The 13787-nt window shown below is 43.2% G+C and overlaps 1 protein-coding gene across 1 annotated transcript in view; it reads left to right on the forward strand.

Annotated features, from left to right (window-relative positions):
• Positions 1-13787, forward strand: part of LOC112070933 (E3 ubiquitin-protein ligase RNF123) — a 119513-nt gene that overhangs the window by 3799 nt on the left and 101927 nt on the right. Inside the window, exons 4-11 of the mRNA XM_070439182.1 lie at positions 2355-2434; positions 3984-4081; positions 4898-4952; positions 5078-5163; positions 7803-7889; positions 7994-8061; positions 8223-8463; positions 8866-8970. Of these exons, the coding sequence (XP_070295283.1) occupies positions 2355-2434; positions 3984-4081; positions 4898-4952; positions 5078-5163; positions 7803-7889; positions 7994-8061; positions 8223-8463; positions 8866-8970 (820 nt within the window). The remainder of the gene's footprint in view (positions 1-2354; positions 2435-3983; positions 4082-4897; positions 4953-5077; positions 5164-7802; positions 7890-7993; positions 8062-8222; positions 8464-8865; positions 8971-13787) is intronic.

Raw genomic sequence — 13787 nt, forward strand, 5'->3', positions numbered from 1 at the left:
TCTAGTGTTAGGATGAAGCAACCGTTTTAGATGTTGAAAGTAACGTTGATGTGTGGTGGCATCATAGAGGCATGGGGCAACTGATCCATGTCTTCACCGAACTTCAAATAGTATTCGTTTTCTTTTCAAGTCTTTAAAAAAAAAAAAAAACCTTTGCTGAATTGAGTTTGCCTGGCGCAATGGAGCCAATGGAAATAGTCCCAAGAGGGCTACCTCGTTCCATCAGGCTATCAAGCGAAAGTAAACGCTCCCAAGTAAAAAACGGATACAGTTTGAACCCATGTGTCCCCATTCCCCAGTAGTCCAGGGGGCTCAGGGTCGGGTTTCCCCCCCCCCCCCCACGCCGCGGCTCTATAGATAGGGTATGAAGACAGACCAGGAGGAAAGATGAACTGCCTCTAACACTACTTGTTGATGAGGATACGTTGGGATGGCTTTTTTGGATCTTGTTTTCTGGATCCACTTTTGCCAAGTGTCCCTCGTAATTCCTGCGTAGATAAAGGTTAAATAAGATAATGTCACAACTAGTGATACACGGGTTCAGTCATAACCCGCAGCCCCCGTGGTTATATCCGCGGAGCGGTTGTGTCTAGGGTCATGAAGTATTGTGTGGATGAAGGGTGGGTTGAATAAAGAGATAACAACAATACTTTAAACATCCATCCATTTTGTAGTTGTTGTGTAATGTATCTGCCATTAGGTCCTAATAGCCTACACGCCAAGGCTTTTGGGAACTTGGGCAGCAAAAGTTAACGTCGATCCACTGAGGCAAGAAGTGCAATGTCTGAGTTGAATTCAATAAGAGAGAAGTTGTGAAATGGAGAGTTGAATACAAATTGAAGGGAGGGCCAGAACATAATGTTTGCGAAAGATTTGGTGAAGTGGTAAAAGAGATTGATAGCTGTGTTGGCTGTTTTCTGTGTGATTATTGTGAAGGTGCAAGACGGGGACTTTCCTTGACGTGCCATATTTGAACTCTGACCTACTGTTCAGATGGGTTAATTGGAATAGAAAACTTTCTGAAGTCTTGACACTGACTGTAGGTCTATAACCTCTCACATAGTCTAATACTAATACAAAACTCCTGCAGAATTAAGTATTTATTGATGTAAAATGAGTCCGGAGTGGAGAAATTATTTCTTTCAGCATCTTGATAGAATGAATGTGCGGTTAGGGGCCGTCTTTAAAGGTGTTATCTTTATCAGCGTCATAAAAGCTGATAGTATTTCAACCACAGTTTGCACCTTTTACAGACGGTCCCTATCTTTATCAGTATCATAAAAGCTGATAGTATTTCAACCACAGTTAGGGGCCGTCTGTAAAGGTGCAATCTTTATCAGCATCATAAAAGCTGACTTGTTTTTCAACCATATAAAATATGTATCCAAGCCCGAACTGAAATCATTTCAGAAACACGTTGGGTGGTTTTCACTGCTTTACATTTCCTTAACTGGTCAAACTAATGTCATTTGGAAATTTTAGCACAGAAAATCGTTCCTGTTTTATTAATTATTGTATTTCTAAACGTCTTCTGCACGCGAGAAGCAGAGATGACGGAGAACTGTACCGACGTCAACTACAATGACGCACTCATCGATTTAATGACATTATTCTGGTGACCGAGAAGTTTGTCTTTTATGAAGGCAGTAGGGACCGAAGAGACGCTGCATGTATCTATTTATAGAGGAGTTGACAAACACATTGCCTACCAAAATGTCTGAAATTATAAGCAGAAACATAGCTCATCTAAATAAGGATTTAAAGAAGAAATACTGCCACCCCGTCTCTGATCATACAGCACATTTTCTACCGGCCTATTTTGGGGTTAGTGTCGGCTGCAGGCCTCAGATTTTCACTTTATTTCGTAAACCTATATTCGTGCGGTTGCGGGTGACGGTGAACAAACAGCTGACCTGCGAATCACTAGTCACCAGCATGACTGTGTGCTTACTTAAGTTTATAGTGTTCTAAATTAGTTGGGACAGAACTTTTTGTTTTTCACAACTCACTTGATAATTAACATGTGAAAATATTACCATCAATCCCTTGACTAGTTGAGTCAGGTGTGCCAGTTCAGGGCTACAATAACACTGACACATCTGGGGGTGTCTCTCTGTGGAAAGGTTTCACTAACACTTTTATAGAACGACCTACAATAAGTATTTTGACAAAACAATATTGTCTACGAAACGCTTCAGAAATGCGCTTTTGAAAGGATCTAAGCTGTCTTCCGGAACCTTCCTTTACAAATAAAATAAGTACATTCAACTTTAAGAAGATGAAACAACTATAACCCACTATCAAGGGCCAAGTAGGGGGTGAATGTTGTCTGATGGTAGTTTTTCCATCCTTAGGAAACCTCTGGGCTTCCAGGACCTGGGGGCTCATCTGGAGAGGCTGCTAACTGAGGGAGAGCCTACTGAGGACACCAGAGGTGTATACACACACACACACACACACACACACACACACACACANACACACACACACACACACACACACACACACACACACACACACACTGTTCTACTGAGGACACCAGAGGTGTATACACACACACTATTCTACTGAGGACACCAGACCCATATGTTCATAAAGCTATCAGTTTGTGTTTATGGTGTAAAGACTATTGTCCTCTCCACCCTAGCCGGTGGCATTTATTCATGAAGTAATTGGATATTGGATTGCAATTAACCACCCCCCCACCCAAAAAATGAACACATATGGAATCATGTAGCAACCAAAACAAGTGTTAAACAAATCCAAATATATTTTAGATTTTTCAAAGTAGCCATCGTTTGCCTTAATGACAGCTTTGCATTCTCTCAACCAGGTTGAATGCTTTTCCAACAGTCATGAAGGAGTTCCCACATATGCTGAGCACTTGGTGGCTGCTTGTCCTTCACTCTGCGGTCCAACTCATCCCAAACGATCTCAATTGGGTTGTCAGGTGATTGTGGAGGCCAGGTCATCTGATGCAGCACTCCATCACTCTCATCTCTGGTCAAATAGCCCTTACACAGCCTGGAGGTGTGTTTGGTCATTGTCCTGTTGAAATACAAATGATAGTCCCACTACGCGCAAACCAAAGACACGGCGGTTGGAACCAAAAATCTAATATCCATTGCTCGTTTTTTCTTGGCCCAAGCAAGTCTCTTCTTCTTATTGGTGTCCTTTAGTAGTGGTTTCATTGCAGCAATTCAACCATGAAGGCCTGATTCAAGGAGTCTCCTCTGCACAGTTGATGTTGAGATGTGTCTGTTACTTGAACTCTGTGAGGTGCAATCTGAGTTGCAGTTAACTGCCAATTTCAAAGGCTGGAAACGAATTAATTTATCCTCTGCAGCAGATGAAACTCTGGGTCTTGCTTTCTTGTGGCGGTCCTCATGAGACCCGGTTTCATCCTAGCGCTTGATGGTTTTTGCAACTGTTCTTGAAGAAACTTTTAAAGTTCTTGAAATGTTCCGCATTGACTGACCTTCACGTCTTAAAGTAATGATGGACTGTCGTTTCTCTTTGCTCATTTGAGCTGTTCTTGTCATAATATGGACTTGGTCTTTTACCAAATAGGGCTATCTATCTTCTGTATACCACCCCTACCTTGTCACAACACAACTGCTTGCCTCAAATGCGTTAATAAGGAAAGAAATTCCACAAATACATTTTTTAAAAGGCACACCTGTTAATTTAAATGCATTCCAGGTGACTACCTCATGAAGCAGGTTGAGAGAATGCCAAGTGTGCAAAGCTGTCATCCATGCAAAGGGTGGTTACTTTGAATAATCTAAAATATATTTAGACTTTTTAAAATATTTTAGTTATTTCATAGATTTGGGGTGTCTTCACTATTATTTTACAATGTAGAAAATAGTTTAAAAAAATTAAGAAAAACCATTGAGTGAGTAGATGTGTCCAAACCTTTTGACTGGTACATGTACATGGTCCTCACCAAACTGATACTAGAGCCTGTCCTCATCCTCCAGATCAGCCAGTTGATGGTTGTCTAGGTCCTCTGACCGTGGTCCTGGATCACACCAGTGGCTTCGAGGGCCTCCTGTTTGTGGATGATGATCTGCTGGGGGTGAGAAACATAGCATTGGGGGTTGGGCTCAGTGGGTAGAGCATGGCGCTTGCAACGCCGGGGTTCCCGAAATCCCACAGGGGGGGGGGGGCATTATGAAAATGTATGCTCTCACTTCTGTAAGTTGCTCTGGATAAGAGTGTCTGCTAAATGATAAAATGGTTAGATTTACTAGAATTTTAGAATACGTTGACTAGAATTTTAGAATACGTTGACTAGAATTTTAGAATACGTTGACTAGAATTTTAGAATACTTTGACTTAGAATTTTAGAATTTTAGAATACTTTGACTAGAATTAGAATACGTTGACTAGAATTTTAGAATACGTTGACTAGAATTTTAGAATACGGTTGACTTAGAATTTTAGGAATACTTTGACAGAAGAATTTTAGAATACGTTGACTAGAATTTTAGAATACGTTGACATAGAATTTTAGAATACGTTGACTAGAATTTTAGAATACGTTGACTAGAATTTTAGAATACGTTGACTAGAATTTAGAATACTGTGACTAGAATTTTAGAATACTTGACTAGAATTTTAGAATACGTTGAACTAGATTTTAGAATACTTTGACTAGAATTTAGAATACGTTGACTAGAATTTTAGAATACTTTGACTAGAAATTTTTGAATACTTTGACTAGAAGTTTTGAAACGTGACTAGAATTTTTGAATACGTTGACTAGAATTTTGAATACGTTTCAGCTCGAAGTGATCTAGAATAATTTTTATGTTGTACCTAAACATCTGTTTCTGATTTTTATTCCCTCCAAAGTTGTCACTGTTTGGTCATTGTTTCCTTTTCTTTCCAGGTCATAGTGCATAGCAATTTCAGTTCCATTAGAGCTACTACCTGTGTATACAGAGGTAAATTCTACACTATCATACTTTTTACTGAATGTACAGGTCTTAATAGTTGGTTAAAAAATCAGATACATTTCATGTTGTACAGAAGCATGTCTAACGTTGACATACTGTACCGTGGATTCCAGGGAAATGGGCGTACGAGGTGCTGATCTCGTCACAGGGCCTGATGCAGATAGGATGGTGCACTCTGAACTGCAGGTTCAACCAGGAGGTAAGATCGTTCTTATAACCAGAAACGTATACAGAGGCACTGATAGGGTGGTGCACTGCGGTGACCACCTAGAGGTGCAGTAGGGGCACTGCGGTGACCACCTGGAGGTGCAGTAGGGGGCACTGCGGTGACCACCTGGAGGTGCAGTAGGGGCACTGCGGTGACCACCTGGAGGTGCAGTAGGGGTGCTGCGGTGACCACCTGGAGGTGCAGTAGGGGGCACTGCGGTGACCAACCGGAGGTGCAGTAGGGCACTGCGGTGACCACCTGGAGGTGCAGTAGGGGGTGCTGCGGTGACCACCTGGAGGTGCAGTAGGGGGCGCTGCGGTGACCAACCTGGAGGTGCAGTAGGGGACCCGCGGTGACCACCTGGAGGTGCAGTAGGGGGCGCTGCGGTACCACCTGGAGGTGCAGTGGGGCGCTGCGGTGACCAACCTGGAGGTGCAGTAGGGGGCACTGCGGTGACCACCTGGATGTGCAGTAGGGGCGCTGCGGTGACCACCTGGAGGTGCAGTAGGGGCGCTGCGTGACAACCAGGAGGTGCAATAGGGGGGCACTGCGGTGACCACCTGAGATACAGTAGGGGGCACTGCGGTGACCACCTGGAGGTGCAGTAGGGGGCACTGCGGTTCCTTCAGAAATGGCTCCCTATCCCTTATATCAGGGCCGACCTGGTCAAAAGTTGTTCACTATATAGGGAATACGGTGGCCTCACTGATGCACCCCGGAACAACCAACCATCAGGATGGGGCCAGGAGGTTTCCCTGACCATGTGACCTGACCAGGAACAACTCGGGGGCCCTAGTTTTCTAGCAGAGATCATCTAATATTGTCTCCCCTGACACAGGCTTTGGTTGTAGCCTGTATTTGTTTCTCCTCGCTCTCGTCTGTCCTCAAGACATTTGAACCGTCAGATGAAATGGTCAGGGTAACCTCGGTGGCCCTAGCTGTTGCCTTAAAACTCCTGAGCCCAATGATGGTCAACCTGTACCATCTTATTCTGGAATTTATTAGGGGGGGGTCAGACATGCTCATTACAAGTTTTAAGTCTATAACTGCATTATATCTGCAGGGCTTTATAGTTTTAGTGTTTCTGTAAGGTACACTGAACACTGATATAAACGTAACATGCAACAATTTCAAAGATTTGACTGAGTTCATATTAGGAAAATCAGTCAATTGAAATAAATGAATTACGCCCTAATCTATGGATTTCACATGACTGGGAACCATGCATCTGTTGGTCATATCTTTAAAAAAAAAAAAGAAAAGAAAAGTAGATGTGAATCAGAAAACCAGTGTTCACCATTTGACTCATGCAGCGTGGCACAAATTGCTGGATTTTGGCGGGAACTGGAACACCCTGTCATACACATCGATCCAGAGCATCCCAAACATGCTCAATGGTGACATGTCTAGTGAGTATGCAGGCTGTGGAAGAACTGGGACATTTTCAGCTTCCAGGAGTTGTGTATAGATCCTTGCGACGTGGGGCCGTGCATTATGCTGAAACATGAGGTGATGGCGGTGGATGTATGGCACCAAAATGGGCCTCAGAATTTCGTCACAGTATCTATGTGCATTCAAATTGCCATCGATAAAATTCAGTTGTGTTCGTTATCTGTAGCTTAATCCTGCCCATACCATAACCCCACCATGGGGCATTCTGTTCACAATGTTGTCAAATGCTCGCCCACACCTCATCATGCTGTCATGTACTGGCAGTCTGCCGGTACAGTTGAAACCAGGATTCATCCGTGAAGAGCACACTTCTCCAGAGTGCCAGTGGCCATTGAAGGCCATTGAAGCATTTCCCCACTGAAGTATATTACAACGTCGAAACTGCATTTATTCAAGACCCTGGTGAGGACGACGAGCATGCAGATGAGCTTCCCTGAGACGGTTTCTGACAGTTTGTGCAGAAATTCTTTGGTTGTTCAAACCCGCAGTTTCATCAGCTGTCCGGGTGGCAGCTGATCCCGCAGGTGAAAAGGCTGGATGTGGAAGTCCTTGGCTGGTTACGCGTGGTCTGCGGTTGTACGGCCAGTTAGACATACTGCCGAATTCTAACCGGCCGTACAAAGTTGGAGGTGGCTTATAGTAGAGAAGTGAACATTCAATTCTCTGGCAACAGCTCTGGTGGACATTCCTGCAGTCAGCAGGAACGCTTCCTCAGCTTGAGACATCTGTGGCGTTGTGTGACACAACTGCACATTTTTATAGTGGCCTTTTATTGTCCCCAGCACAAGGCGCACCTGTGTAATGATCATGCTCTTTAATCAGTTTCTTGATATGTCACAACTGTCAGGGATGTAAACACATTTTTGCACAAAATGTGAGCAAAATAAGCTTTTTGTGCATATTGAACATTTCTGGGATCTATTTCAGGTCATGAAACATGGGACAAACACTTTACATGTTGTGTTCAGCAAATGTTTCATCTTTCATCTGGAGAGTGTGTATAGCACAGGAGGTTGGTGGCACCTTAGTTGGGGAGGAGGAATGGAATCGAACACGTTTTCCATGAGTTTGATGCCATTCCATTTGCTCTGTTGCAGCCATTCTTATGAGCCGTCCTCCCCTCAGCAGCCTCCGCTGGTGTATAGTGGTACTGTAACGTGTGTTTTCTCTCTTATCAGGAAGGTGTGGGTGACACTCCAGACTCGTACGCTTACGATGGAAACCGAGTCAGGAAGTGGAACGTAACGACCACTAACTATGGCAAGGTGAGAAGATCACAATGGTTCATCAAGAGCAACGTTTTTATTATGGGGTCGTGTGCTAGCTAATGTAGCTAATGTAACGTCCTGACATGTTTCTTGTTTTGTAGTCATGGGCAGCTGGAGACATAGTGAGCTGTTTGATAGACCTTGACGAGGGAACCATCACATTCTGTCTGTAAGTTTATCACTGTTTTCTAATCACATTACGTGTTGAAAATTACATTTTTTCCCCCAGCTCATTTACCGGTTTCTCATGTTTTGTTGTAAAGTTAATTTATTTTGTAGAATGGATATTAAAGTAGCTTTTATTCTCTTCTCTTCAATTCCCTCTCCCAGGAATGGCCAGTCCCTGGGCACGGCGTTCAGTAACATTAAGATGGGTCCAGGTGTAGCCTATTTCCCTGCTATCAGCCTGTCCTTTAAAGAGTCCGTGGCGTTCAACTTCGGCAGTCGCCCCCTCAGATACCCTGTAGAGGGCTACCTGCCCCTCCAGAACCCTCCAACTGCAGACCTGCTCAGGGCTCACAAACTACTAGGTTATATCAAGACAGTCTTGTCTACCACCTTAGACACACAGGTAACATTGAAGGGGGTTATCTGGGATTCAAACATCAACAGAAGCGGTCAATTCGCTATTTTATTGTTCAACGGCTGAGGGATGGTGTAACCTCACAGGTACTAGAGTGCTCAATTCTGCTTCATCGTGCATGGTATTCACACCAAATGCAGTAGTATGAGTAATATGTAAGTGAATACTGTTTTAAAATGGTCATTTATTAATTTATCTTACGATTCATTTGTGTTAGACATTTGTGTGTAAATATGTTTCAGAAATCCCCGGTTACCTGCTAATTTTCCTTACTCCGGGAATCCATTAACCGGGATTTTTTTTTGAAACCATGGAAATTTGTGGAAGTTTCCAGAATTGTTTGTCCATCAAAATGTCAACCGTTCTCTCCCCTTTGTCCGTTCCCAACAGGAGGAGAAGGTGCTGGTGAAAGACAGTGCCTGCTGGAGCCTACATGGAGAACCCACCACTCTAGTGACTCTGGCGCACATCTTCAACTACTTTGCCCCACTTATGGTGAGTGAAGAGTCGTTGAACTTGTCTAGTTATCAATCAAATGTCTTACATCAGCTAATATCACAAAGTGCTATACGGAAACCCAGCCTAAAACCCCAAACGGCAAGCAGTGCAGGTGTAGAAGCACGGTGGCTAGGAAAAACTTCCTCGAAAGGCAGGAACCTAGGAAGAAACCTAGAGACGAACCAGGCTATGAGGGGTGGCCAGTCCTCTTCTGGCTGTGCCGGGTGGAGATTTTAACAGAACATGGCCAAGATGTTCAAATGTTCATAGACGACCAGCAGGGTCAAGTAATAATAATCACAGAGGATGCAACAGGTCAGCACCTCAGGAGTAAATGTCAGTTGGCTTTTCATAGCCGATCATTCAGAGTATCTCTACCGCTCCTGTTGTCTCTAGAGAGTTGAAAAAAGCAGGTCTGCGACAGGTAGCACGTCCGGTGAACAGGTCAGGGTTCCATAGCCGCAGGCAGAACAGTTGAAACTGGAGCAGCAGCACGACCAGGTGGACTGGGGACAGCAAGGAGTCATCAGGGGAAGGAGAGGAGGGACTTAAATTCACACAGGACACCGGATAAGACAGGAGAAATACTCCAGATATAACAGACTGACCTTAGCCCCCCGACACAAACTATTGCAGCATGAATACTGGAGGCTGAGACAGGAGGGGTCGGGAGACACTGTGGCTCCGTCCAACGATACCCCCGGACAGGGCCAAACAAACTTTGCCAAAGCACAGCCTCCACATCACTAGAGGGATATATTCAACCACCAACTTACTATCCTGAGACAAGGCCGAGTATAGCCCACGAAGATCTTCCCCACGGCACGAACGCAAGGAAGGAAGATCACGTCAGTGACTCAACCCACTCAGGTGACGCACCCCTCCTAGGGACGGCATGGAAGAGCACCAGTAAACCAGTGACTCAGCCACTGTAATAGGGTTAGAGGCAGAGAATCCCAGTGGAGAGAGGGGAACCGGCCAGGCAGAGACAGCAAGGGCGGTTCATTGCTCCAGTGCCTTTCAGTTTACCTTCACACTCCTGGGCCAGACTACACTCAATCATATGATCTACTGAAGAGATAATTCTTCAGTAAAGACTTAAAGGTTGAGACCAAGTCTGTGTCTCTCACATGGTTAGGCAGACCATTCCATAGAAATTGAGCTCTATAGGAGAAAGCCCTGCCTCCAGCTGTCTGCTTAGAAATTCTAGGGACAGTAAGGAGGCCTGCGTCTTGTGACCGTAGCGTACGTGTAGGTATGTACGGCTGGACCAAATCGGAAAGATGGGTAGGAGCAAGCCCATGTAATGCTTTGTAGGTTAGCAGTAAATCCTTGAAATCAGCCCTAACCTTAACAGAAAGCCAGTGTATGGAGGCTAGCACTGGAGTAATATGATCACATTTTTTAGTTCTAGTCAAGATTCTAGCAGCCGTGTTTAACACTAACTGAAGTTTATTTAGTGCTTTATCCGGGTAGCCGGAAAGTAGAGCATTGCAGAAGTCTAACCTAGAAGTAACAAAAGCATGGAATAATTTTTCAGCTTCATTTTTGGACAGAAAGTTTCAGATTTTTGCAGTGTTACGTAGATGGCAAAAAGCTGTCCTTGAAACAGTCTTGATAAGTTTGTCAAAAGAGAGATCAGCGTCCAGAGTAACGCCGAGGTCCTTCACAGTTTTATTTGAGACGACTGTACAACCATCAAGATTAATTGTCAGATTCAACAGAAGATCTCTTTGTTTCTTGGGACCTGGAACAATCATCTCTGTTTTGTCCGAGTTTAAAAGTAGAACATTTGCCGCCATCCTCTTCCTTATGTCTGAAAAGCAGGCTTCCAGCGAGGCAATTTTGGGTCTTCACCATGTTTCATTGAAATGTACAGCTGTTTGTCGGCCGCATAGCAGTGAAAGTTAACATTTATGTTTCCGAATGACATCACCAAGAGGTCAAATATATTGTGAAAACAATAGTGGTCCTAAAACGAAGCCTTGAGGAACACCGGAGTTTACAGTTGATTTGTCAGAAGACAAACCAATCCACAGAGTCAAACTGATATCTTTCTGACAGATAAGATCTAAACCAGGCCAGAACTTGTCCGCGTAGACCAATTTGGGTTTCCAGTCTCTCCAAAAATGTTGAGAGGAATGGGAGATTTGATATAGACCGATTTTTTTTGTTTTTTATATTTTCTGGGTCAAGGTTTGGCTTTTTCAAGAGGCTTTATTACTGCCACTTTTAGTGAGTTCGGTACACATCCGGTGGATAGAGAGCCGTTTATTATATTCAACATAGGAGGGCCGAGCACAGGAAGTAGCTCTTTCAGTAGTTTAGTTGGAATAGGGTCCAGTATGCAGCTTGAAGGTTTAGAGGCCAAGACTATTTTCATCAATGTGTCAAGAGATATAGTTAAATTTTTTTTTGCATATGTCCCTAGTTCCTGGCAGTGTTGTGCAGACTCAGGACAACTGAGCTTTGGAGAAATACGCTGATTTTAAAGAGGAGTCTGTAATTTGCTTTCTAATGATCATGATCTTTTCATCAAAGAAGTTCATGAATTTCACTGCTGAAGTGAAAGCCATCCTCTCTTGGGGAATGCCACTTTTTTGTTAGTTTTGCGACAGTATCAAAAATACATTTTGGATTGTTCTTATTCTCCTCAATTAAGTTGGACAAATAGGATGATCGAGCAGCAGTGAGGGCTCTTCGAAACTGCACAATACTGCCTTTCCAAGCTAGTTTGGTGTAGTGCCATTTCCGTTCCAATTTTCTGGAAGCTTGCTTCAGAGCTCGGGTATTTTATGTATACCAGGGAGCTADTTTCTTATGACAAATGTTTTTTGTTTTTAGGGGTGCGACTGCATCTAGGGTATTACGCAAGGTTAAATTGAATTTATTGTCAATCAGTGTTGCTTCCTAAGTGGACAGTTTGATTTCACAGAAGTGTGATTGACTTGGAGTTACATTGTGTTGTTTAAGTGTTCCCTTAATTTTTTTGAGCAGTGTATAAGTCTTTGCTAAGTAAAGCCCCGCCTTATCTCAGCTCACTGGTCACCATAGCAGCACCCACCCGTAGCACTCGCTCCAGCAGGTATATTTCACTTGTCACCCACAAAGCAAATTCTTCCTTTGGATCAAACTGCAAAAATGACTGAAGCTGGAGACTCATATCTCCCTCACTAACTTTAAGCATCAGCTGTCAGAGCAGCTTACTGATCACTGTACCTGTACATAGTCCATCTGTAAATAGCCCATCCAACTACCTCATCCCCATACTGTTATATATATTTTTTTATTTTGCACCTTTGCACCCCAGTATCTCTACTTGCACATCCATCTTCTGCACATCTATCACTCCAGTGTTTAATTGCTAAATTGTAATTATTTCGCCACTATGGCCTATTTATTGCCTTACATCCCTTTTCCTACCTCATTTGCACACACTGTATATAGACTTTTTCTATTGTATTATTGACTATGTTTGTTTATTCCATGTAACTCTGTTGTTTGTGTCGCACTGCTATGCATTATCTTGGCCAGGTCGCAGTTGTAAATGAGAACTTGTTCTCAACTAACCTACCTGGTTAAATAAAGGTGAAATAAAAAAATACAAAATATGATAAGCAATAAGCATTATCACCTGAAGCCCAACTGATACAGCATAGTGGCTATAAATAAATAGACTGAATCATGGGGTTGCCTATCTGTAGTTACCCTGTTGGGTTAATCATTAGCTAGATCCCAAATGGGATATTTGAACTAGTTAGCATTATATTGATTCATTTTATGTGCCAAAAAACACATGCATAAACACAGTGTATATAATGTAGGCCTTCCTTTTTAGGGTAACTTGGGGTAACCCATCACCCGGTGGGGTAACACGTCCCCTGCCTGTACTTCTCACAGAAAATAATAAACATTTTAATGTCACCATTTCCCCCCCCAACACCCTTTCCTTGGCTGCCACTACTAAACTATATTATGCACTCATGCGAATTGTGGCAGTCATGTACTCAACCATGCCGCTGCTAAAAACTCTGGGTTTGCACATATTAAGGAGTCGAGAAATTGATAAAGTAAGAATGGAAAGCTGGGATCGCACTTAAAAAAAAATGAGGCCATTAAAACTGCTATTTTCCCTACGATTTGTATTATGAGTTGTTGTCTGAATGCATGTTTCCTTCCCTTTGGCACTCGTAACTAAAATGCGCCTCGAGGGGGATATTTCCCTGGTACACAACAACAACCCGACCAGGTTAATCAACTGTTCTACTATTGACTTGGCAGTTTGTTTCTATTCATTACTTGTTATGTTTGTAGAGGAAACAGTAAATGTGGACTGTTTATATAGCATCATCTAAGTGTGCCTCCACAGAATAAATAAATAAAATATCCGTATTTTTTTGGGGTATGGCGGCAATGACTTTTCTGTGGCGTATTCCCACCGCTAAATGACTGCAGCTGAAACTGGTGTACATTTTGTCCTTTTTTGGGACAATATTATCTGGACATTGATTCTGTAATGTGGTTCACATTGTGGTCAGATGAAGGTATCCCAGTAGGGATCTAAACGGTGTTCATGTGTCATCATTTATCTTGTGTGTATTATTGTCTCTAGTCTCGTGTGTAATATGTTGATTATCTGTCTACACTGTAATGTGTTGAGGGTCTGTCTCCACACTGTAATGTGTTGAGGGTCTGTCTCCACACTGTAATATGTTGAGGGTCTGTCTCCACACTGTAATATGTTGTTGGTCTGTCTCCACAGTGTAATATGTTGAGGGTCTGTCTCCACACTGTAATGTGTTGAGGGTCTGTCT

Source organism: Salvelinus sp. IW2-2015, unplaced genomic scaffold (genome assembly GCF_002910315.2).
Source record: "Salvelinus sp. IW2-2015 unplaced genomic scaffold, ASM291031v2 Un_scaffold1462, whole genome shotgun sequence".
NCBI classification, from domain to species: domain Eukaryota; kingdom Metazoa; phylum Chordata; class Actinopteri; order Salmoniformes; family Salmonidae; genus Salvelinus; species Salvelinus sp. IW2-2015.